Source organism: Caloenas nicobarica, chromosome 2, assembly GCF_036013445.1.
Source record: "Caloenas nicobarica isolate bCalNic1 chromosome 2, bCalNic1.hap1, whole genome shotgun sequence".
In the NCBI taxonomy this organism is placed as follows: Eukaryota; Metazoa; Chordata; class Aves; order Columbiformes; family Columbidae; genus Caloenas; species Caloenas nicobarica.
This window is the reverse complement of record NC_088246.1, coordinates 107,807,941-107,831,515: the sequence shown is the minus strand read 5'-3', so window position 1 is coordinate 107,831,515 and position 23,575 is coordinate 107,807,941. Positions and strand designations below refer to the sequence as shown.

The following is a 23,575-nucleotide window of genomic DNA, read 5'->3' as shown; positions in this document are numbered from 1 at the left end:
AACACCAAAATTGAATGCATTGGAAACAGGAATTTCTACAATGTACTATATATTTACAAAACCCAGATACTTTCAACTCTCTTTACACTTTGCTTAGTGAATGATTCTAATGGTACACATCATGACACTGGAAAATGGAAAAAAATGGAACTTAAGATTTCAGTAGAAAACATACTATATATAGAACCTTTTATTATTTGATTTTAAATATTCACAACAATTCATTTGAAGATTTAATGCATTTAAAATCATAGAATCATAGAATTGTTTTGGTTGGACCAAACATTTAAGATCATCAAGTCCAACCATGAACCTAGCACTGTCAGGTCCACTTCTAAACCATGCCCCTAAGAACCTCATCTATGAACCTTTTAAACACGTCCAGGGATGGTGACTCAAACACTTCCCTGGGTAGCCTGTTCCAAAATATGTGTGTCTAAAAAGAATGTGGAAGATTCTTTTTCTTTTGGATTAATATATTCATCTATATCCCTGCTTTCACTTTTGTGATGTGCATAGGGCCACTACACACCAAGGGTTTATCCTATCTGGAGAGAGGACCTCTCTCCAAGCAACCAAGAAGCCTTTGATAAATAATTCCACTGACAGTCTGGATAATGCAGTGATATAGTTTGCCTGATCCTCAGTCCTTTAAAATCACAACACAAAGTGACCAAGTTCAGACATCTTGCAACAATCAAAGAAAACTTAAAATGGACACTGGCCAGACTGCAAGGTCTGAGGCAGGGACTTCAGTCAGAGGAGTTGCTTTCCAGTGCCACTATTGAAGATTGCCTGGGATAGGGAAAGCTCAGATTTAAATAAGGTGACTCTGGAAGTACAAGCAAGTCTAGAAAACACAAATCCAATTGTATGTTCCTATTTCCTCTGTTGGAAACCAAGAGATGGAAGTAGGGGAACTAGTGCATCCGTGGACTTTTCTATGTAGTCAAGAAATGGCTAATGTCTGGCCAAGAGTACTGCTTTCCAGACATAATAATTATGAGGTACTCCTCTCTTGTTTTCATCCCTTCCCTTTCTATTCAATCTGTTCACAGTGATAAATAAAAACACATGTATTTTTCATAGGTCATTCTGTTTCTGCAGTTTCCCGCATGTCACTTTATCTTGAGAGCTCAAAGCTGTACGAAGATGCCAACTCACAACTAACAGGTACACGTGCTGCTTCTGGGCAACCCATTTAACTGTGGGACTAAATTATACAGTTCCATTTTAGATCTTTCAATGAGTTCTCACCAAGACATTCAGTCAGGATGTCAAAGGTACAACAGGAAATAATTAGACCCAGCTTCTGTTCCTTCTGCTAAGGAAAATAAGCAGTAACCTTATGTACAGAACGAAAAATATGGGTGATTTTTAACTTGTTACATTCCTTTTTTCACTGCTGTAAACTCAAAATAATTCCATTAGCTTTATTAGGCTTGTCTTTCTTGTCTTCTACTGCTACTATGGCAGATCAAAATACAGCATCACAATGGAGCCGCAAGCTTTCATTTTCCAGACTCAGTTTTCTTGTAGTTAATGGTGATATCCTTAGTGTTGTATGATGTTATTTATAGACTAGTAGAGGTCGTACGGTATGAGGATAGAAAAAAGAATGTTCTTTACCTAGATGTCCTTCATATGGGAAAAAAAAGGGTTTAGTTAAAATTGCGTGCATTTTTTTCAGTGATATAAGAGTTTAAAAATATTACTATTGTATTTGGTCTCATTAACAAATACACTGAGAGAATAATTTTCACTGAAGGATTTTGTTTCTTAAGGCAATGTAATTTCTGTTATTATTACTTCTTTCTTTCTGGAGATTATATTTGTGTAGCTAGATATTATGTTGGAGTTTTCTTGTTTTTTCTTTCATTTATGATTTCATTGAAAAACAATTTATTATAGGTTTGCACAACTTATAATGATGACTTGATGTCACACTGCTTATTGAAATCCTGATTCTATCTTAATTTTCTTACTTTGGAGTTGGTTGTAGTTTCATTAGTGGCAAAATGAGTTTACTTATATAATACATTGATTGTTTTGTGATGGTTTTGGATATGGCATTTTATGAAATATACTGCTATAAGCATTGTATGATATGCCATAATATTACACAGGCAACACGGGTTTGGAGGTCTTTCCCTGTTGCTTTATTGGCATCAGCTGGAATTTGGTCTTGAGGCCCATGACCATCATCAGTGACCAAGCTCTAAGGTAATTTTGCCTTGGAAAACAAATCTACCCATCTCTATCACTTCTTTCTTTCATGGCCTCAGAGGCTACCATACCTTAGCCTCACTAACTCTGACAGGTACCTAGTTTCAGGATGGCTATTTAACCTTTAGGGAATGATTAGTGCAATGTGCCTGCCATTATAAGGTGTCAGCGTCATCAAATCACTCATAGGACACTGCAGGAATATCCTTTTGCTGAGAAAACACAAGTGTATTGCAGCAGTGACAGCTGCATGCTTCACCAGATGAAGCAGCTGTTTCCCTGAGTGCTGTCACTCCAATGTCTTGCAGCAGCCCTGGCCCCATGCAGAGCAAGAACAAGCAGCCTTGGACAGCTGGTCTGGTTTTGAGTGCCCTTTGCCAGCCATGCATGACCCTTTGCAGAGGTACAAGCACAACTCCTGTGCATTTAAAGTGCTCTCAAACCCACTTTTCACATCCACAAGCTTCCAAATGTAGTGGAGGCTAATCTGGTCTCTCCTGAGAGGAAAAAGGAGATGTCTAACATTTGCAGAAAAATCTGTCTGGAGGCATAAGCTTTTTAATTGATCAAGAAACTCCCTGGTTTGTTCTGGAGTTGGTTTCTAAGAGTATAAGGTTATCTTTTTCTTCTATTATTTTTAATTGATCTTAGCTTTGTATTTGGCATACCTAAGGCGGAATTAGTAGGATGATGTGCCTTTTAATATATTCTTATAACTAGCCAATTTACCTATGTAACATTGTCTTCACCTTAATCTGGGCTCAATAGAGACTTTAGATTCTGAAATCTTTATTATTATCAATGCTGCAGAAGTAAGTAGGACCATGACTCAACTGGAGCAAACATTTAGGAAATTGTGTTAAAAATCAAATTTTACTGAAAATTGGGGGGGGGCAGATGGTGAATTATAGTTAAGGACAACAAAAACAAAACCGACAAAGAAACATTTGTCATATTGCAATTTTTTTCAATGGCACAGTATTTCCAGTCTTCCAGTCAAGAGAACATCTTTGTCCCTTAATCAAGCCCACTGTAAAAATAAACTAAGTAATTTCTCTTACTTGTACTTACCTAAGAGTATTAGTACGCAAGCCAAAATAGCAACTAAGGCTTCTGTGCTGAGACCCATGGAATACAGGAAAGCTCCATATCGACAGTAGAAGGTGTTAACTTCGGTGTCACAGTCGCAGACAGTGATGGTAAGAGTATTTGTGCTTGTCAGTGGTGGGGTTCCATTATCCAGAATTAAGACTGGCAAGTAGAAAGAAAACTGCTCTTCCCTCCTGAAGCCACTTTTTGCTGTGAAAATTCCAGCTGTGTTATCTAGAAGATAAATATTATTCATGATACACGTTTATCACTATTTAACAACGTTAAAGCTCCAGTGGAATCTGACCTATTTAAAAACAATAGTACAGTGTGAAGCTACAGTTTTAAGAAAGTTAAAAAACTAAAACCAGGCACTGACATGTGGAGGATTTTTTTGTGTCAATCATGGATAAATCACATTTATTTTTGGCAGATGTATTCCAGGGGCAATAATAAAATTTAACATAGGAGCTCTATTTTTAATGTTCAGAGTTAAAAAATATTCCACCGTGTTCAGTACCTGACACCTGCTCAGACTAATTAATTGGTTCTTAAATAGTTCCATGTAAGCAGCTGCTACCAATCCAGCAGTTCACAGATGAAATATAGACAGTTTACCAGTTAAGAGGTTTCAAAAGTGTGTCTGGCAGCCCACAGAGAAAGCAGGTGGCAAGTAAAAGAAGAGAAACCAAGAGAAGATACACTAAGTTAGTCTTTTATTTCTTTCTCTGACTTAAATACTGGAACTAGCTGAACACCTACTATCTAAATTAGCAAAGAGTTGCTAGAGGTTCTTGTCTTGCTCTGTATTTAACTATTAGTGTTTAGAAATCAGTTCTGTACAAAAACCAGTAATCAGCTTAAGTTCATCTCCTGCTGCATATCAGCTCATTCAAATCTGAAAATGTTTGTTGCAAACCCAGGTAACTCTGTCTAAATCTGTGTATAATGGAAATAAGAAAAATATATAAATATTTAGATGTCACAATTTTCTAGCATGGCAGGATGAATTACTGACTGTATGCATACATGTAAGTGGGGGAAAAAAAATAAAGTTTCTGCCATTATCTGTATAATACATCTATCCAAACAGTCTACTGAAGTTAACTCCCTCACATTCAAATTGTTCTAGGTTTCTGTCATAGTTCAGAAAGTAACTCTGGAATAAAATGCTCCACACCTGTAGAGTCACTTTTGCTTTTGCCTAAGACTATCCCAAGTCACCTCGCCATTTGTATGAAATGCAGCAGAAAGGGAGAGATTGAGGGCTGATCATACCGTATTTTAAAAGGTTGTGGTTTGGGGTTTTTCGGGGTTTTTTTCCCCATCAGTAGCCACCAAAAGGAACTGAAAATATTGCCTTGTGTGTGGCTCTGCTCTGGCTTTGTGCAGAATGAGCAAAGGTGGGAAAGCCTTGCGGCTATTTGACCTTAATGTAACAACTTATCTCTTTCTGGCACTGGGAGAGATGTTAATGAGGTTGAGAACTGAAATACATATTAACACACTGACTTTAACTTTGGGGATATTGAGAGAAGTTGTTTGCTGTTTAACATAGTCTGAACTTTCCAAAACTTATTTCCATTGATTTATTCACTTAGCCAGAACAATCAAATAATTAGTGAAGTAAATAAGAACAACGTGTACTTTAGCTGAGTCTGAAGAAGCTCTTCTTTGTAGTCTCGGCAGACTGACTCTAAGTGGTCATCTTCCCTGAAATTCCACCAGATATTGCACTTGTATTGCATTTTCACCTCAGACTGATTTTGCTTGATATCTCTCTATATCACTCTTTTAATAGGAGTCTCAATAAATATCAGTGCTGAATATCATTCGAAAACAGATAGAAGACATTTGTATGCTGTCATCAGTAGTTAGTGTATGCAGTTTAAAACGTCTTACGGAATAAGATTACATTCTTATTTATTCTGTGTTTGGCCTTGCTGAAGTGATGAAGTAACAAACTTACATTAACAGCAATCTTCTATTTCTGGTGATCTTGTTTCTTAGACAAATTGCTAATTCTAACAAGAAAGTTGGAATTTCCCACCATATCTTACATTAATAAAATAAATTCTAAGGAATACCAGTGTATTTTTCATTTCAGTATTTTTTCTTTCCTTGAAATAACACTGTATTTTGCTGTTTGTGTTACTCTGCTGAAAAAGGAAAATAAACTCCTTGATATTACTGAATTATGTTTTTGAAATGTACTTCATGACATGTTCATATCTTATAATGACAATTTCTATTTAAGTGGAAATTTTTATAAAATTAATGGTGTGAGGACCACTAGAAGCATGCGTATTTCATTAGGAGGTGTTAAAGAGCTACATAAATGACACTACCTTGATTATCTTTGACAGTAAAATGTGAGTTGTTTGCAGCCTCCTGAGCCAATAAGAAGTAAAAATGGTGACCTTCTGCTGAGTCATCTTGATCCACTGCACTGACGCTTTGAATTAGCTGGAAACACAGATAAACAAAATTGTTTAAGAATAAAAGTATTTACTTGCCCTCTAAAACAATAAAAGGACATATCAGGTAGGTTAAACTCTTGATGCTAGAAATGTGATCTCCAAATACATATTGAGTTTGTGTTACGTACTCACAAATGTATATATTTTATACCCAAACAGGCTTATTGAGACTTGTATTCTGAAAATAATCTGCTTTGATTTTTCATGTATTTGAGAGAGGCAGGCATTAAAAACTAGTGAAAATGTAAAAGATTTTCTAGATCAAAAGACCAGGGGTAAATGAAGTTTCGACAAATTGAAAAAATAGCCACGTATATAGTGTTTTGTCCTTTTTTTTTCAAGGTGCAAAGTATGTCATTCTACATTTGAACAAATCCCTTTATACAAAACCCATTTCCTTCTGGTCCACAAAGACATTGACTTCATTCAACTGATATATTGTAGCTTCAGTAAGTGAGATATGGTGACAAGTTCATATATATATATATGTATAACTTGTTGGCTGCTTTTTCTCAAGAAAGCAAAATAGACTTCATTTGCAAATATGTCAAACTAGACAGTCATTGCAAGATTAAATAAAAAATAACAGTTGTCATTCAAAAGAATACGGTTCATCTCTATAAATAAACAACCAGCCACACAGCAGTTATCATAATTAGCAATATTTCTGCTTAAAAATAGCTTGTATTTATTATTTTTGTCAGTAAATGTCTAATGATCTGAGCATCAACATATATTACTGAGTATCCTTAGCTATCAGGAGAAAAGCAAACTGATGCAAGCCCACCAACTTTCAGAAAAATAGTGTCCAACTTGAGTTTGGTCTCTATTTTAAGTCATCTCATGCTTTGTATTTATTTGTCCCTAAGAGACTTGAAGCCTCAACTTGCCCCAAATCAGAAAGCACCCAAATGGTACAAGCAGTTCTTTAAAAACAAAGCAGTAAGTCAACAGAAGTGACTACAGCCTTCCATCTGTGCCTTTGAAAACTCTTTCCTGATTAAATCATTTTTCAATCAAAGATTTAAGATTTCAGCAAACATTCTTTTTCTTTTCAAGCAAGCTAAGTTTGATTAAAACATCACAGCAGAGTGCAAAATGTGGCTGACACCCCAGAAACTTTATATTCTTAGCACTCTGACCTTTTTATATGTGACATTTATTTCAAATCTGTATTTTTACTCTGTGGAAAAATGAGGACCCTTGAGATTTTTTTATTGCCACTAATGAGAGGAGTGATTGTTTATTGATGTGCCTGGTGACATTGTACAAAGGATGAAGCTTCTTGAGGGAATTTTTTCCCTTTCCCCAGACCAAACAAAATAGCTAAGGTGATACGAATACAGGTCTAGCCATGCAGGTCAAGAAATCAGTGAAAAGCAATAACTGATCAGTAATATTACCTTGATAATAACCCACAGGCTTCAATTTTATAAGAGAATATGGTTCCCAGAATATGCTCAATATGAACAGCAACAGAGAAGAAAAATATTTATCCAGTATAAAACACAAACAATGGCACATGTTGATGATAATACTCTGCCATATACCTCAAAAATTTAAAAAATACTATGTTGGTGTTTGTTGATGATTTGCTGGTAACATCTCCATGGCTGCAGCTGAGAAAAAGGTTTGTATGAATGTATGTCTGTCCATACGATCCAGGGTGTATCAAGATAAAGTGAGTATACAGAGTAAAATAGTAATCCACGAGACATCTTAGGCACATCTATTTTGTTTGTTTTTTTGTTTTTTAGTTCGGTTACTTGGTAGAGAAGAAACTACCTACCTACCAAAAAAAAAAAGATGAATTATAGATATGACTTTTAGACTTCATTCTGATTAATAGTTATTTAAGCTGGTATCAGCAATGTCTTTGGAGAGTATATTTTTAGGAGTCTATCATGTTTGAAAATCATAACATTATTGCAGTTGAGAATTAGATACTCTTTTGATATACCGTTATTAATTGCAATTAGTTCACATACAGAATGTATTTGCCCCATCAATTTTATCTATACCTGATCCAATAAATAAAATTCTGAGGACTGTGTGTGTCTAGCTGAAAAAATCCCCACCTTCTCTTGTTTCGATCTGTACTGTGCTGTTCTACACAAACCTATCTCCTATGGCTATTCTGGACATATTCATATGCCTTTAAGGATTCACCTTATAAGCAGGGGAATAGTTAGAACATAAGGAATAGTTGGAACATAAGGACAGGGCAAACCCTTATTGTTTATTTCTTACTGTATCACTTCCACTAAGGTTCAGCAAAACCCAGATGAGTCTATAAAATATTCATTAAGCAATAGGCAGCTCTGACTTTGCTGACTCTAAAGGAAAAATCACCCAGAGAGAAGGAAACTGTCTTTTTGTTTTTCTGGTTTCCTAGGCTTTTGTGCATCTAACCTAAGAGATTCTAGCCTTTCACCAGGGAAACTGGCATAACAGACTGAAAACTGCACTTATTGCTTGCGAGTCAAGGTTTAAAAAACCCCTGCATTTTAGAATGTAAACAAAGAAACAGAACGAATTATGTGTTCCTTCTGCAAAGTTATATTCATTGCTGTATTGAGTAGGCTGAAATTTAACTGCTGTAAAATTTATTTCAAGTCTCATTAATCTAGAACCTAAAGTTCCATTTGAAAATGTACATTTCTTCAAAGCTGAGATTAATTTATTCAATTTTTTTCTTGAAAAACTGATATAAGTTCATGGTGGGTGGGCCTCATTTACTATTTCTTTCCACAGACAGAGATCACTGCTGGGAACAGCAGGGCCTCCTTTGATCAAAGGTCACAAAAAGATGTGGCCTACTATACTCAACTTTCCCATCCACTTGACTAGTTGGCACTTTCAACTGATAAATACCATCAGTGAGGGAGTCTAAGACTTCAGTAACAGCTCCGATCTCTCATTCATTAATTATTTTGCATAGAAGAGATTTTCTGTAATCCTTTCTGGACTGTATGTCTTGCTGAGTGTTGTTTGTCTTGCAAATAACATGTTATGGAGTACAGAGTAGTTGACTGCCTGGTAGTCTTGATGAAAATTCATTGAAAGTTTATTTCCTCAACCCCAAGTGGTCTCACTGAATTGGAATTATAGGGGTGTTCAGAAGGAAGAAGAAAGCTTCTCTGTTACAGTCCTTTCTGCTTCTAAGGGCTTTCTCTTGACCGAGTTCAACTAAAGGTTGATTTAAACTTAAGGTTGAACTTAACATAAGGTATAGACTGTCTGAACAACCATCAGTACCATTAATTTTGATGGTAGAGTACTCTGAGTGTATACTTTGGAGACCTTTGGCCATGCTTCCATACCAAACCATAGTCTTACTATTCCATTTAGACAAATGGAAAGAAGTAGGAACAAATTTTGCACCTGTCTCTTTCTACTTCAGTTAATTTTGTTTCATTTTCCACCCAACGTTCTTTAATAGGAGCTCTACTGTGTTTTATGGGGTGTAAGAGATCTGATCACTCACCTGTTTTGGGAGCACAGGATGGTTTTGTTCAAATTGGCAGAGGTCTTGTGAGTAGTAGGATTTTTTTGTTGCTTAATTATGTTTGATTATCATCAGAGTTTAGTGCAGGTAAAATATTAAAATGTTCATTAGTATAACCACCTGCATTTTCCAGGTAGACCTTCTACCTCAAGATCAAGGTTTTCCTTTTGACTGCCTCTCTATATTTTTTGATGAGCAAATTGGCACAATGCTGATCTAATTTCTCTGGGTCTACTGCAGGATGTTTCTGCTCAGCTATAAAAAAAATGGTGTACATCTCAGCAAAGGAATAACAAACAGAAAGTTCATGCCATGACACTTAGGTGTCTTTTTATGTTTGTATACGCTGATAAACTTTTCCTACCTGTTCCATTCTGTTGTGAGATAATGTTGTTGAATCATGGTCCATATAGAACAGAAAAAGGAATTTTCAATTGGCCACTGTGTCCACTGTTTCAAAATATCACAAGTTACACACAGTGCATCTTCAAGTGTAGCTTAGAGTTAAGGTCTGTTAGAATATATGGTGCTTTCACAGCTTCACCCTGTTTTAATACTCTAAGACAGGGATGTCAAGCTCATTTTCACCAGGGGCCACATCAGCCTCGTGGTTGCCTTCAAGGGGCTAAATGTAATTTTAGGACTGTATAAATGTAGGAGTAGTTAGGAGGAGGAGTTTGACATGCTGCTTTAAGGGATGCCCTCATTCCTTTGGTTTTTTTCTAAGTGTTTGTTTTCTTATCATTATTGCCCAAATTTTTTTTTTGTAAATGACAAAGAGAACACTACAAGGTAAAATAATAAACATTTCCTTACTAACCTATTACTATCATCTCTGTACTATCAAAAGTCATTTTATATCATGATTTATTAGAAAGGATCTGTTTTAGCAAACTGCTTGTGTTCAACATTGATCATGTACCTCTAGAATTTGGTTAAAGATTTCCCCTCTTTTCTTCTGTCAACATTTCATTATGTAGAGAAGAAATATCAAGTGAGTACTCTTCACTTTCACTGTAACTGATGATTATTTTATTACATGTTAAGTACTGAGTAAATATTTTTTTTCTTATCTCTAACTTGAAGTACTTTGCATACATAGTCACTTCTTTGGAACTAATAAAAATTACTAAGCAAGCTGCAACATCAAAGCCTCTTCACATGTGGTCCTCAAATTACAAGAACTCAGAATTGCCAGAATAAAAATGCACTAGAGAAGACAGCATTAATTCAGAATGTAGGTGTGTCCAGTCTACCTAAAATCTGTTTTCTGCATGATACGAAGAAAGAAAAAGGGACTGAAATTACTATGCATACACATAGATACATTCTGGGTGGTCAACTTGCTTACACGTAATATAAGACATTTGATACAGCTTACATCAGACTTTCAAGCTGCAATTTCAGGCTGAGTTAATTTATTAATACCTTAGCAACTCAGTTTTCTGGGTCAAATCCATTCTCGCTGAGATGTCTCTAGTGTTATGTTTGGGACAGATTTATTCCGCTTTGTGTCGTGATTATTTTTACAGAATATTTCTTCTGGAATTCAACAATCTGTAGTTACCATACACACACATACATGGTAACTATAAATAATTAATACCACATTATTGTCATCATTTAGCATGTCTACATGCAGTTATAAAGTCAAAAAGTTCAATCAAAATGGAATCCTTTATCTGGATGCCTTATTAATATTGTTCTATTTGATCTGATGCTAGCTATAGCTGTAGTAGGATAGAAGTCTACTTTACACAGCAATTTTCACATTCAAGTCATTTTGCAAAGAATGTATTTAATACTAGTGGTGCAGTGAAAGTGCTTTTCCAATGTGCAAAATAAAAATTTAGTTGTGGTTAGTATACAGTTGACTTTTGGATTATAGAACAGTACAGAACTATAACATGAAAGGGAAGTGAAAAATCCATTCAAAATATCCAATAAACATGATGAATGGATTTCCCATGGTGACCAAAAAACCCACCTATCTTCTGTACATTCATTTTTATTGTTAAATTTCAGATTATAGTCCCACAGAAGAAAATGTAATCCTTTTGTTTGAACGTCTTTTGGAGGCTAAACTAAACATGCCTGTAACTCTCATAAAACCACTGCGCAGGGATATGAAGATCAACACTTATTCAATAAAAGCAGATGAAGAATCTTTGATAATGTTTCAGAAAATCCCAAACTTCACAACAAGCCTTCTTCTCTAGACTGAAGCCACCATTAACTGCCTCTGAGTTTGGATAAATAGGACATCAGTGTTATTCACGATGTGTTTCATATTCTTTATCATAACATAGTGTATGCTAAGGCTATATAAAAATGACTTATTTGCCACATGACTCTGTTGCTTTTATTGTAAACCAGGCAGACACCTAGAAAAAGGTCACACAAATAAGACAACTTATTTTTTTACATTAACTTTCCCTCTGCAGTCCCTTTCCTTACTTTCCTCCAAACACTATAAAATGGAGGATGTGAATATATTTTGGAGTGTCCCATGAAAGTAGACACAATTCAGCTGAAATGAGGGAAGAAAGTGAATTCCAGAAGTTCAGAACTTCTCTGAGAATATCTCTCAGCATATCATTTACAGCTAAATTAATAGAGACAGCTACTTTAGAAATTGAAATGTGATAGAGTATCTATAAAAGCTTTAATCTCAACCCATAACATGTAAGCATATTCCTGAGCTCTTTGGAACTGATTGCAGAAGTATGGCTAAGATAAAAAGGTATGTAATGTCCTGATTAAGCCCTTCAGCTGCTTAAACTGATTCTTCTGAAATGTAAATTCTGTCATTCAGTGGACAACCACACCACCTATAAAATGATTTTTGAACCTTTTGACTTCTTGATGATGAAAATAAATAAACTTTTTTTCTGTGAGTGAAAAAAAAATAATAATAGCACTGAAGGAGACAGATCAGCTATCACTTCTTTTTTAAATCAGAAACATTACATAAAATATCATAAACTCTGTGATAATATGCACTTCAGTAGTAATTTCGTATTGTTCTTCCTAGTATCATTTGTTAATGAGAAGGTTATTGAACATTACTGTCGTGGTCTTCAAAGGCTTAACTAAATATGTCTATGATTCTCAAAAAACTATAGCAATGAAAAACAAACAAGCAAGCAAAAAACCCCAAACAAAAACAAACAAAAAACCCCACAAACAAACAACACACTAGAGTAACAAATCGCCTGTCTGTAAAATAGGAAAAACACTCTGCTCATCCCTCATTCAGATATTACAATGTTAAACTGGAATAATTCTGTATCCTGTGCTCAAAGAGTTTATTATTGTTGTTACTACTACTATTCTTTACAGTGCCACTTTCTCCAGCGATTGTGAAAATACTTACAGATATGTATACTTAATTTGTTATTGAAAGGTAGATATCAATGGGCTAGCATACAGATGCTATTCTTCAGTAAGAAACTGTGGAATAATAAAAGCCTTGGCAAATAAATCACCTGGGTTTTTATATTGCAGGCTAGTCCAAAACATGGATTACAAATATCCATTGTATCAGCTTCCATATTTAATTCATGATGCCCTGAAGACAAGGAACATGAAGTGGCATTTGCTTTAATGCCTGTACTTTGATCTGTTGATGGGTTACCCAAAGACCAAAAGAAATGGTTTGTTCCAAGTACCTCTGAACCAGAGGTAGCCTTTGCAGAGTGGAAAATTATCAAATGCAGAACAAACAAACCAATTGCTGATAGAGACACACAGAAATGGATGCAAAAAAGCTATAAAGAAATTATTTTAGCTACAGGGAAAGCTTTATTTAAATGCAGACTAATCAAGGTCAAAGTAACCCAAGCTGGTGTAAAAAGAGTGGCTCTGTGATTCAGAAATCAAAACAGCAAAGTGTTTGAATGGAACCATCACAGATATCCCAAAGGTCTCTTTCATGTGTCCAAATAATGCTTTAGACTGGTGAAAAAGCATGTAGTTTTTTTTGCTCATTTTGTATCTTTTTTTTTTTTTTTTTAAAACTTGAACATCCTGTTTTCCTTTCTGCAGATTTCTTTTCGACTCCTTTGTGGAGCCTGGCAGAATGCTTATTGCACAGTTTGGGGGGCAGACTGTAGAACTGGATCACTTTAAAAAAAAAAAAAAGAAAAGAAAAAAAAGCAAAGCTGTAGAGGAAAATTGGTGCAAGAAAATAAAGAGTCAGCAGTGTACCTAGGGGTTTAGGGCAGTTGACTCTCCATTCATGTGTGGAGTGAGTAAGAAATCAAAAGAAACATTCAGGGAAGGATGCTTAATACAACAATCCTGTAAGCTGCCAGTTAGGGAAGGTGTTGCAAGGGCTGTGACTTAAAGATCTTCAGGCTTCCACTGAACTAGACAGGGTTTGAATTCAGTTCACAATAAATGTTTTCTAACTGAATAATGCAATGAATCTGGTTTAAATCTGGTCTAAGTCTGGTTGTTCCAGACTACATTATACTGTTTGTCTAAATGTAATACTAAGCCTAGGTTTTACATCTGTGACATGAACTGCAATTAAATCCATGTTTTATGCTAGTTTTCTTGGTTGGTTGGGGTTTTTTGTTTGTTTTTGTTTGGTTTGGTTTGCTTTGCTTTGATTTGCTTTGCTTTGCTTTTTTTCCCCCAGAAGTTTCTCTGTATATTTCTCTATTACCTGTTTTGCCAGACAAACAAGGAGGTGTATTAATTTTGTTTTAAAGGGGAGAAAATGTATGCCAGTCTTCTGAAATTTAATTTTCAAACTATACATATACAAAAAAAAAATTTGGAAATTGATTAAGTACAGCCTGTACTCACAGACATCTCAGATCAAATCTTCATTGTAATCAGAAAACTGATGGCTAACTCTTTCACACTTACCTGGCCAGAAACTGCATTTTCACAAACAAATGTTTCATAATATTTGGGGAATTCTGGTGCATGATCGTTGACATCAAGAACTTGGATATACACATTTGTTTCTGAAATTTTTTCAGGATTTCCTAATGGTTAAAAATAGACAGAAAACAAGAATTAAAAATAATCTACTGCCAATTTCAAAGTAATATGGACATTAGGAAATTTTACTTAAATTCTATGGAGAAGAAAATAATCACTAAGATCTACAGATACATTTTATACTAAATCTTTTTAATAAGTTCAACCATATCCTATATATATATATGATTTTTCATGTTCTTATAAGGTTAGGGAAAAAATTCTAATCTGAATTCCCAATGCAAAAGAAGGAGAGCATTTTCATTCTTTAATGGGGTTCTGTTTAAAAAAGTTGATGTGAATTTGTTTTTGTTTTTCACCAGTCCATCACTATAATAGTATAATTTGAAATATATAAGGATATTTCAGATAAAATTTAAGATTTCTTCACTCTTTCATTTGCCAAGTTGGAAACTGATTTAAACACAAATATAAAATCTGATCTGGAAAAAAACAATGAGGTTTTGTTCATGCAGAACAATTTACTGTACTAGTCATGTACAAAGGTACATGGAAGGGGGGTATCTATTTCTCTAAAGGTATCTGGTCAAGGACCTTTTTCCATGCAACAAGAAATAATAAGAAAAGGAGGCAACCATAAGCAGGAACATACAGGGACACAAACCTGGGGGACAAGGGAAGGAGTGATGAGAACTGAGAACTTGAGTGGTGAGAACTTGGTCAGGCACACTAATTGACGGGGACATGTTAGAGTGTGAGAAAATTTATTCCTGTGAGCTTATGTGATGAGGGACCTTGTCAATTAGGGAACCAAGGGAGAAAAAGGGGAAAACAGAAACAAAATATACTGAGGCACAGGCTTGACAAAATGTAGAGACAATGACAAGAAACAAACCTCACACTAATCGATGAGCTATCCAGAAACCACAGGGCAACACTTGCAGGTAGATCAACCTGGACTTGGAAACCAATAAGACTCTAAACCAGGGGCACCCCAAACACAGAGGGGTGCAGAAATTGATGGATTCGTATGGACTCATGAGAGAAGTGTAGGGGAAGGAGGAGCAGGGCAGACATAGAGGAATATGAAAGGGACAGGTCACGTGTAAAACAGAGCTTGTGGGTGTCCCTGGTCTATGGTACCAGCTACTGGAGTGAGTTGGGGGCACAGGAGCTGAGTGTCCGTATCTTCCCCAAACTGGGTTTATGTGGCCTTATGCATGGATAATTTGCTTACACAACTTAAGCTGGACTCAGTGGCAAGGAGGGAATCCTCAGGTCTGGGCCAGAGTATCAGGTGGGCAGGGGTCCATGCTGGTATGCTCAGGGGGAACTTGTGAATGTGGGGAGTCCGAGGGGTGAGTGTGTGAATGCTATGTGTTTGCCAATGAGCATCAAGGTGGACCAGCTGCTGACTTAGGGACCCAAGAAGTGGGTAAGAGGACCAGGGGTGCCACACAGACAGAAGGTCTGTGCAGGTACTAAAGGGATTCGTGAGTGTATGTGTGTGCTTGTGAACCTGGTAAGTGTCCTGTGTGTGTGTGTGTGTGTGTGTGTGTGTGTGTGTGTGTGTGCCTGCACTAGTGACCTTCTGCCTCTGGTAGACGAAGACAAGGAATGGACTTGGTTGTCTGTGTTTGTGGTTTATGTGAGTCCTGTATGTAGCTGCTGCTAAATGTAGCACCTTGTCTGTGGCTGTTTGTGTGACCTCAGCTGTGTCAGTGTCTTCTGTGCATATGTTTGTGTATCTCTGGGACACGTGTTCAGCTTTGCTACAGGTTGAACCTGCAGCTGGGAAAGCAGCAGTCATGTCCTTCAACTAGGGCAGAGGCGCTGGGTCCCCAGGCACCAGGCTGGGCTCCAGTGGCTGGGCAGGAGGGTCCTGGGCTGGAGCGGCTGGAGGAGATGGCCACACCTTCTTACATCATTTAACATCACGGATACCACAACGGTTGGTCACAATCCTTAAAAAAAATCTGTTACTCTTCCTCTTCTGCAATATTATGAAATTTTGAAGTTTTGTGAGAAAATTTCACCCAAACTCATATGCTTTCAAAATATTTCTGCCACTGCTACACATGGAGTAATTGGAGTCTGATACCCAACACTAACCAAGACAGGAAGCTGAGACCCTTGTAGAAAGAAGGGTTTGAATTTGGAACAACAGTGCTGCTCTATCCACTGGTGTCCAAACACATATTTGCAAAGAAGTCTGATTTTGCTCAGGCATGTCTAAGGCATTACTGATGACAGTTTTCATCGACTGGGCTTACAGTTTTGTTCCAAACATTATTTGTACAACAGGTTTAATTCTAGGCATTTTGTACTCACAGCAGCTGTACTGTTTCTGTTATACAAGTATACTTTATTATTGTCTTCAGATATAAAACCTATGTCAATATGGCTTATTCCCACATGAAAAGGAAAAGAAACTCTGCTAATACAAGGTACTTTTATTCCTGGATTTACTGCATTTACACAAGGTTATATTGTTACAGCTATCTTAGACAAGGAAAAGCCAGACCTGACTATGCTAGTTTCACAGTACAAAAGTTGTTTGTAGACCCGTACTAAAAAAAATACTTGTTTATGTAATAAAAATTTTCATAAGTGTGTTACCAGAAACCAAGACAAGAAAGATCTGCAGATACTGAACACCTCTTGGAAGCCCTTCACCTATCAGCACATTGAATCCTCACATTGCATAGCTCTGAGAATTGTCTGCCTTCCTCACAATGTAATTTATTACTCTAGTAGGCTAGAAGTTTCACTGCAATCATTCACATAACTTGGATGTGTTGTTTGTTAAGGACCATAATGAAAGCATTTTTCAGGTGAATAAAATAATTTAAAGACATTCTGGAAATACTAAATATCTATCAATATCTCAACCTGCTCTGTGTAAAGCAGGAGTATGTCAGTCACAAGAATAATCATTGTTACTAAAATATGCCTCGTGGTGGGGACTGGTGTCACTGCTTCTGACCTGCTCAGAAGTCCTTCAGGCATTTTCTTAAATTAGTCAAATGGACCGTTAAGAGAAAAACAAAACGTATTATTTTCTGCCTCACCTCAAATTATACGGGCTTGGCTGGTTCTTACACTGCTTTTTTATGTATAATTCAGCAATTGCTTGAAGCAAACATTTGTTTTCTTGGATCTTATGGAATCTGTGCTGATAGCTTTGAGTTTTTTGCCAAAGGAAATGGCAGCAAAAGCAGCTACCACAGAGATAAAGGGCTAGATACTCAGAAGATCCACATTGCTATTCCTCTTGTGAAATCATTAAAGACGTGCTAATTTTCGAACGCTTATGATCTGTCAGAGTCATCTCAAAAATACTTCTTTGTGGGATGACATTTCTCTTGTTGAATTCCAACATCCATAATAACACAATAGGCAATGAAACAGTGCTCAGTTTATCTTTTGAATATAACTAAAAAGTAGCACACATCTCTTTTAGAAATAATACCAAGAGTATAGAACTTAACCTCTTTTACTTAAGTCAGAATTGGATGTGTAAGGCAGAGATTTGGCTGGATTGGAACTGAAAGGAAAACTTCGTAATGCTCATTAGGAGGCAGGGAATACCTTTGGTGGCTTCAGTCATACACAAAGTGTAATAGGAAGGACCCAGCTACCTTGGCCTGTTCCTAGTTTCCTTGTTCATAAGAATCATGGATACTATATTGCCTTTAAGACCTACTATTTTCTTGCACATTTATATAGCAACTTCCAGCTTACAGCTGCCATTCACACCTGTTTTCTTTCACTAAATAACCCTTCTTTTTAATTTGTTTTTGGTAATAATCTTGTTTCTACTTCCTTAGTATATTTGGTTTGCTGTGTTGTAGTTGTGGGGTTTTTTTGTTTGTTGGTGGTTGTTTGTGGTTTTTTTTGTTTTGTTTGTGTTGGTTTTTGCCTTTTTTTTTTTCCTTAGCCTATGCGTAAATGAAAAGGAAGAGCATTTCTCATATTGTTTGAAGATAACGGTATAGAAGTTTTTAATTTTTCTGAAATCACAGGAATTTTTGGGGGGAGAGAGCAACACAATATGAAGCCACTCTTGGAATAAGCATCTGGTATATATTTAATTAATATTTTGGGTGAAGCAGAATGACTCCTTCAGTTGCAAAAGGGGAAGATGGTAGGCAACACTTATTTTATCTTCTATCGCTTACATGGGAGAATAGTAGTTAGACTTTGAATACAGTTATTTTACTTACGTCCTACATTAGGCTAAAGATCTTTCAATAAGTAGAAAATTTCTTCATCATAATCTCCATGAGAGAGATCAGAACTTGAATAGGAAGGTCTGAGAGAACAGGATATCAAGTGCAATAGGCTGGATCAGCGTGAAGAATGAAGTTGATGCTTTAATTACTAGAGACCAAAATTAGTAACTTCCTTATTTTGGAGCTATGTGAAATGAAAAGAAGTAACCACCTCTAGAGACAAGGAAGAACTCAGTACTTGCAGGGGATTAAAGAAAGCTTGACATAGTCATCATCCAGTTAAAGGAAACTTGTAGTAATAATAAAAATAACAGTAATAATAATATTTCTTTTATTCTAATTTAGGCTAAAGAAAAATTACTTACTTCCTGAAGGAAATGGAAATGAATTTTTAATTTTTTTTTAAAGGACGAACCTAAAAACACAGAAGTCTGTCAAGAAAAGCATATGTGACAGAAGTGGGTTGACACTTAAATACTGAATGAATTATATGACCCATGACTGAAACCTTCAAAGAGCTGTAAGTTCTGTAGTCATGTAGTAGCTCTGGAACCCACTGTGAAAGGACATCTGCAAAACCCAGTGGAAAAATTACTGTTGTCTCTTGAGGGTAAATTTGCTTGTAACTGGTAGTGCACTTTTCCAGTGGACATACAGAGAAGTGAGGATTGAAGTAATCTCAAGCTAGTTGCTGCCATTGAGAATTTTTTTTGGTCATTTATAGTTCAATAGAGAGAAAGCTGAAGCAGATATTCCTCTTTGGAATTAATTAATTGTCAGTCAATTATTCTCTGACTCAGTAAATCAATATCAAGTAAAGTTGATAGCTTAAGGATTTCTTGCTCTCATGTATGGTTAGAATGCTGCTGTTTATGTTTCAGCCTTCTACTAGGTGGAGGCTGATTACAACCAAGTAAAAACTGATCATAGGAAATGATTTCGCTTGAGCTAGAATCATTTTAGGCATAAAGTGGAATGAGACTTAACAGCTTGTAGGTTCTGACAGTTTGCATTTAAGGTCCAATGAATTAGATCTACTTCTGGGTATCTTTAAATATGCTATCTCAATGGTATGAGGATAGGATGATCCACACCACAAGTCTGCAATAACAGAGGCAAGCTGCTCTTACTAATCTCTGATCCATGTCATTGCAATGGAGGCAAAATGCTTGTGTCCTGTATTAATGCCAGGACATCAATAGGCCCTTGGAGAGGTTGTTATTGTAATGCAGTTTCAATATATGTTTCAGCTGCAATGAATATCTTGTATGGATGAAGTATAATGGCATTTCAATTTGGCTACAGAGAAGACACAATGTCATCCACCAAGTGTTTCATACATGCATTGTGTGTTATGACTATATTTCAGTCCAGGTATGCCCAGACCAAGGTGACCTAACTTCAATGCTTTTGAATATAGTCTTATAGACAGTGACCTTATCATCATTAAAAAAATAAAGATCAAGAATATGAAGATAACGAGGGCTGAGTCTCTCCACAATAACTTTCGTTACTGTGAAAGACTCACTTTCTTTTGCTGCAGGAGACGCTTATTAATTTGTAACTTTTGATTCTTTCCTATTTTATTGTTTAACTAAACAATACGTCCAGACCAAAGTGAGCCTGCTGTGTTTCCATAGTGCTATTCAAGACAGGACAAAAATATGCCAGAGATCAATTTTACCGACACCTGCCAGCTTCCCAAAAACATAAGAAGTAAAATACATCCATGCTTAAAAACTCACGAAAAAGCTGAAAAGGAAGATAATGCTATCAGTTCCCAAACACCAAATAAAGACTTCAATGAAAACAGCTACTAGCTATCCTATATTAAACTTCTAGCAGTAATATTTTATATATATGCAGGAAATGCTCCTTTTTGGGAACAGTGCAATTTATGAATATATGTTTAAAGTAGTCCTAGCAATAAATAGCATTTAACTGAGATTCAGGATTAAAAAACATGCTAAAGGTATTTGGCAAACTCTGTCTGATTTATTGATTGTACTCTAGTTTCATATGTTTTTTCTCCTTCCTGAGGATGAATGTGATTTTTTTCTAAATAATATCACAATAATATTGTTAAACTGCCTTATAAATCAATAGCTGTTAATTTTCTAGAGTGTTGTCCCAGAATTAGGGTAACCAGATAAACAAAAGCATAAATGGAGACAATTTGCATTTGACTTTCAAACAAAACTGACGAGTGAAATCTATATAAAGAATGCTTCACAGATTTAATTGTCACTGAAGAGAAATCTAGCTGATTTAGGCCTTACATTCACAATTAATTTGAGGCACAGGTTTCTGTCTGGTGTTAAATTAGACCCTGGCTAATTTCACACTAGTCAAAAATCCAGTGTGAAATTAACCGAGGTCTAATTTGACATAAGATCTTGCACTGCAGGAGCAATTCATATGCTTCAGTGTAATTTGAAAGCTTTACAGTCTCGATCCTATTACAATTTCCTTTCTTTTTTTATAAGGTCATCTTTTATGAAAGAGCACAGGACCTTGGAGCTCAAATACATTCTGCTTCTATTTAACTAATAATTTTAATAATGCTCCTTAATGTAGCAAGCAACAGTAATATAACGAGGAAGGAGCATGTATTCTCCACTTAAAAGAAGGCATATTCAGAGGATAATTACAATTTGCAGTGTATAAAACACAGCGTTCCCTAAATTTCTTACTCACTTGTTTCTGTGGCTGTAACAGTTAGGTTGTGCCAAGAAGCTATCTCTCGGTCCAGAGGTTTAGTTGTAATGATTGTTCCATTGTGTTCATTGATGCTGAACAATCTCTTTAAATGCATGCCATGGACAATAGAGTACCTGCACCAAAAAAAGTAAAGAGAATCCCTAATACTGAAATGTTTCGTCAAAAGCAAGGGCATAGAAATCTATTGTCAGTTGAGAAAACAGAGTTGTGCATACATGTATATAAATGCGTGCTCCAACAACACAGGAGTCATGAAAAATGTACACTTATAAACATTTAAAATTCACTGCTGCCAAAATCAAGGCTCTTCTTTTTATAAAACTAAATATGTCTCAGATCTGTATTAATGTGAACTGAATCCGAAATGCATTATTCATTCTTACTTCCAAGTCAGGCTCACAGCAGGTGAATGACTTCGTTGAAAAGAAACAGCAAAAGTGCCACTTGTGAAGTGAATAACACTAACAGATAAGTGGAGGTATAATGGCAAATCTATTTTACCATTGCTGACATGCTCTGATACCAAGGGAACAGGCATTATAAAGAACGACTGACAACTATCTGTAACGAGGTGTCACTTAGGTAGGGTACAAAATCCTAACGCAGAAGACAATTGCAAACGAGTCCAGTGTTCCTGAGTCTTCACTGAAAAGGCTCGGGATACCATGTCCGTATGCAGACATGCACATGCACACCTACATACATACCTGCCATTCAAATTGTTAAACTCTAACCACTGGTCACAGGCCAGGGATGAACTGAAAAAGTCACCAAAGATATTGGTTCAAATGGAAAGGATATTTACACATAATTTTCACAACATATATAAAACCCATATGTCACAGTTCCTAGTAGAGTCTACTTCACTGAAATAAAACTTGTTTGAAGAGTTGAAAGGTTAATACCATTCCAGTTTGGAATTCCAAAATTCAATTATTTCCTCTTTTATTGTACCTTTAATTGTGCTTGACAAAGTCTTTCTGTCTCCTGTTGGCACTTAGCACTCCAGCTCAGATTATGTGCCAGTGGTTGAATGACTCTATGACTTGTTATTTGTAGCTACATTTTGTCTATTTTGAAAATCATTTAGAGCATACATCAAGAAGCCAGCACCACACAGTCAGTGAAACTTCTTATTGTTTGAGCCAAAGATGTGACATTTTTAAACCTCTGTTTTAGGTGTGTTTTTGTTGTTGTTGTTGTTGTTGTTTCTTTGTTTGGTTGGTTTTTTATGTGAGTATTTCTCATCTTCTGCATCCAAAGGTTGTTCAGAGTCTTCTGGCACTGGTGTCTTGTTTCTTGTTTGGTTTAGGTTTGGTTGGTTGGTTGGTTTGGTTTGGTTCAGTTTGGTTTTTGGTAATCTGATTCGTGATAGATAATTTTCAGAAAATCTATGTTGGATGGTTTTTAATTATTTTTTATTATTGATGTAGTGAGGTTTTGTTCATGTCTTTGCTGGCATCCACAATGCAACACAGCTGGTTTTCTATATTGTAAGCAACTGCTGTCGTTTATGAAAGCAATGGTTTCAAAATTAAATTCATATGTATGGCACTTAGGCCAATAAACATATCTTTACATTAGAAGTGACATGCTCTATTTTAAAGAAACTCAGTGACGCAATATACGTGTCACTGTTTTGGAACTATGCAGACATATTCACTTTGTAGCAAGTTCCATCAAAATATGTCAAACTAAGAAGTCATAGATAACACACTATGTTTAAATGTTTCACAGGAGAAGCTGCAGTCATCTAAACAAACCACAAAATAGCCCTTTTTTCTGGAGAAAAAAAAGTACACATATACATATTTATCTATTCTTATTTAAAGAAATCACAGTAAAATCGTAGAAATTTGGCTAAACCTTTGAAGTTGTAAGTACAGGTAGCGCTCTCTCTATGTGTATTTCTTCTATTAGGATTCTGCTAAGTTAAGATACACACCAAAAGTTATTTGGTGTCTCATCCGTTTGTCCCTGTATCCTAGATTGTTTGAATTGCACAGCACACAGTGAAATCAAGTAACTTAAGAAGATATTTTAATTATAAACTCCCTGTTAAAGATTGATTACCTGTTTTCTCCCTTAAGAAACAGCAAAATTATTTTGCAAAATTAAAAGCCTGGAGACTCTCTTTATATAACGTCTCTAGGAGGCACTTGTGGTAGATGTAGGGAATTGGTAAATTTTTGGTCATGCTGAACTGACCAGATGCCAGCGAAGCCATTCTGTGTCTCCTTCCCAGCAATGAGTCCATCTCTTCCTATCTCCAGAATTATTTGGAACAGACTGGAACACCTCCAGGCACTCATAGGTTTGGCTGAGGTACCCTAGCTTTACTGTTATGCACAGTGTCTTCC

The 23,575-nt window shown here is 36.0% G+C and overlaps 1 protein-coding gene across 1 annotated transcript in view; it reads right to left on the bottom strand.

Annotated features, from left to right (window-relative positions):
* CDH19 (cadherin 19) overlaps positions 1-23,575 on the bottom strand; it is a 72,483-nt gene that overhangs the window by 1,914 nt on the left and 46,994 nt on the right. The window contains exons 8-11 of the mRNA XM_065630240.1: positions 21,192-21,328; positions 14,182-14,303; positions 5,664-5,781; positions 3,298-3,549 (exon numbers count right to left, since the gene is read on the bottom strand). Coding sequence (XP_065486312.1) covers positions 3,298-3,549; positions 5,664-5,781; positions 14,182-14,303; positions 21,192-21,328 — 629 coding nt within the window. The remainder of the gene's footprint in view (positions 1-3,297; positions 3,550-5,663; positions 5,782-14,181; positions 14,304-21,191; positions 21,329-23,575) is intronic.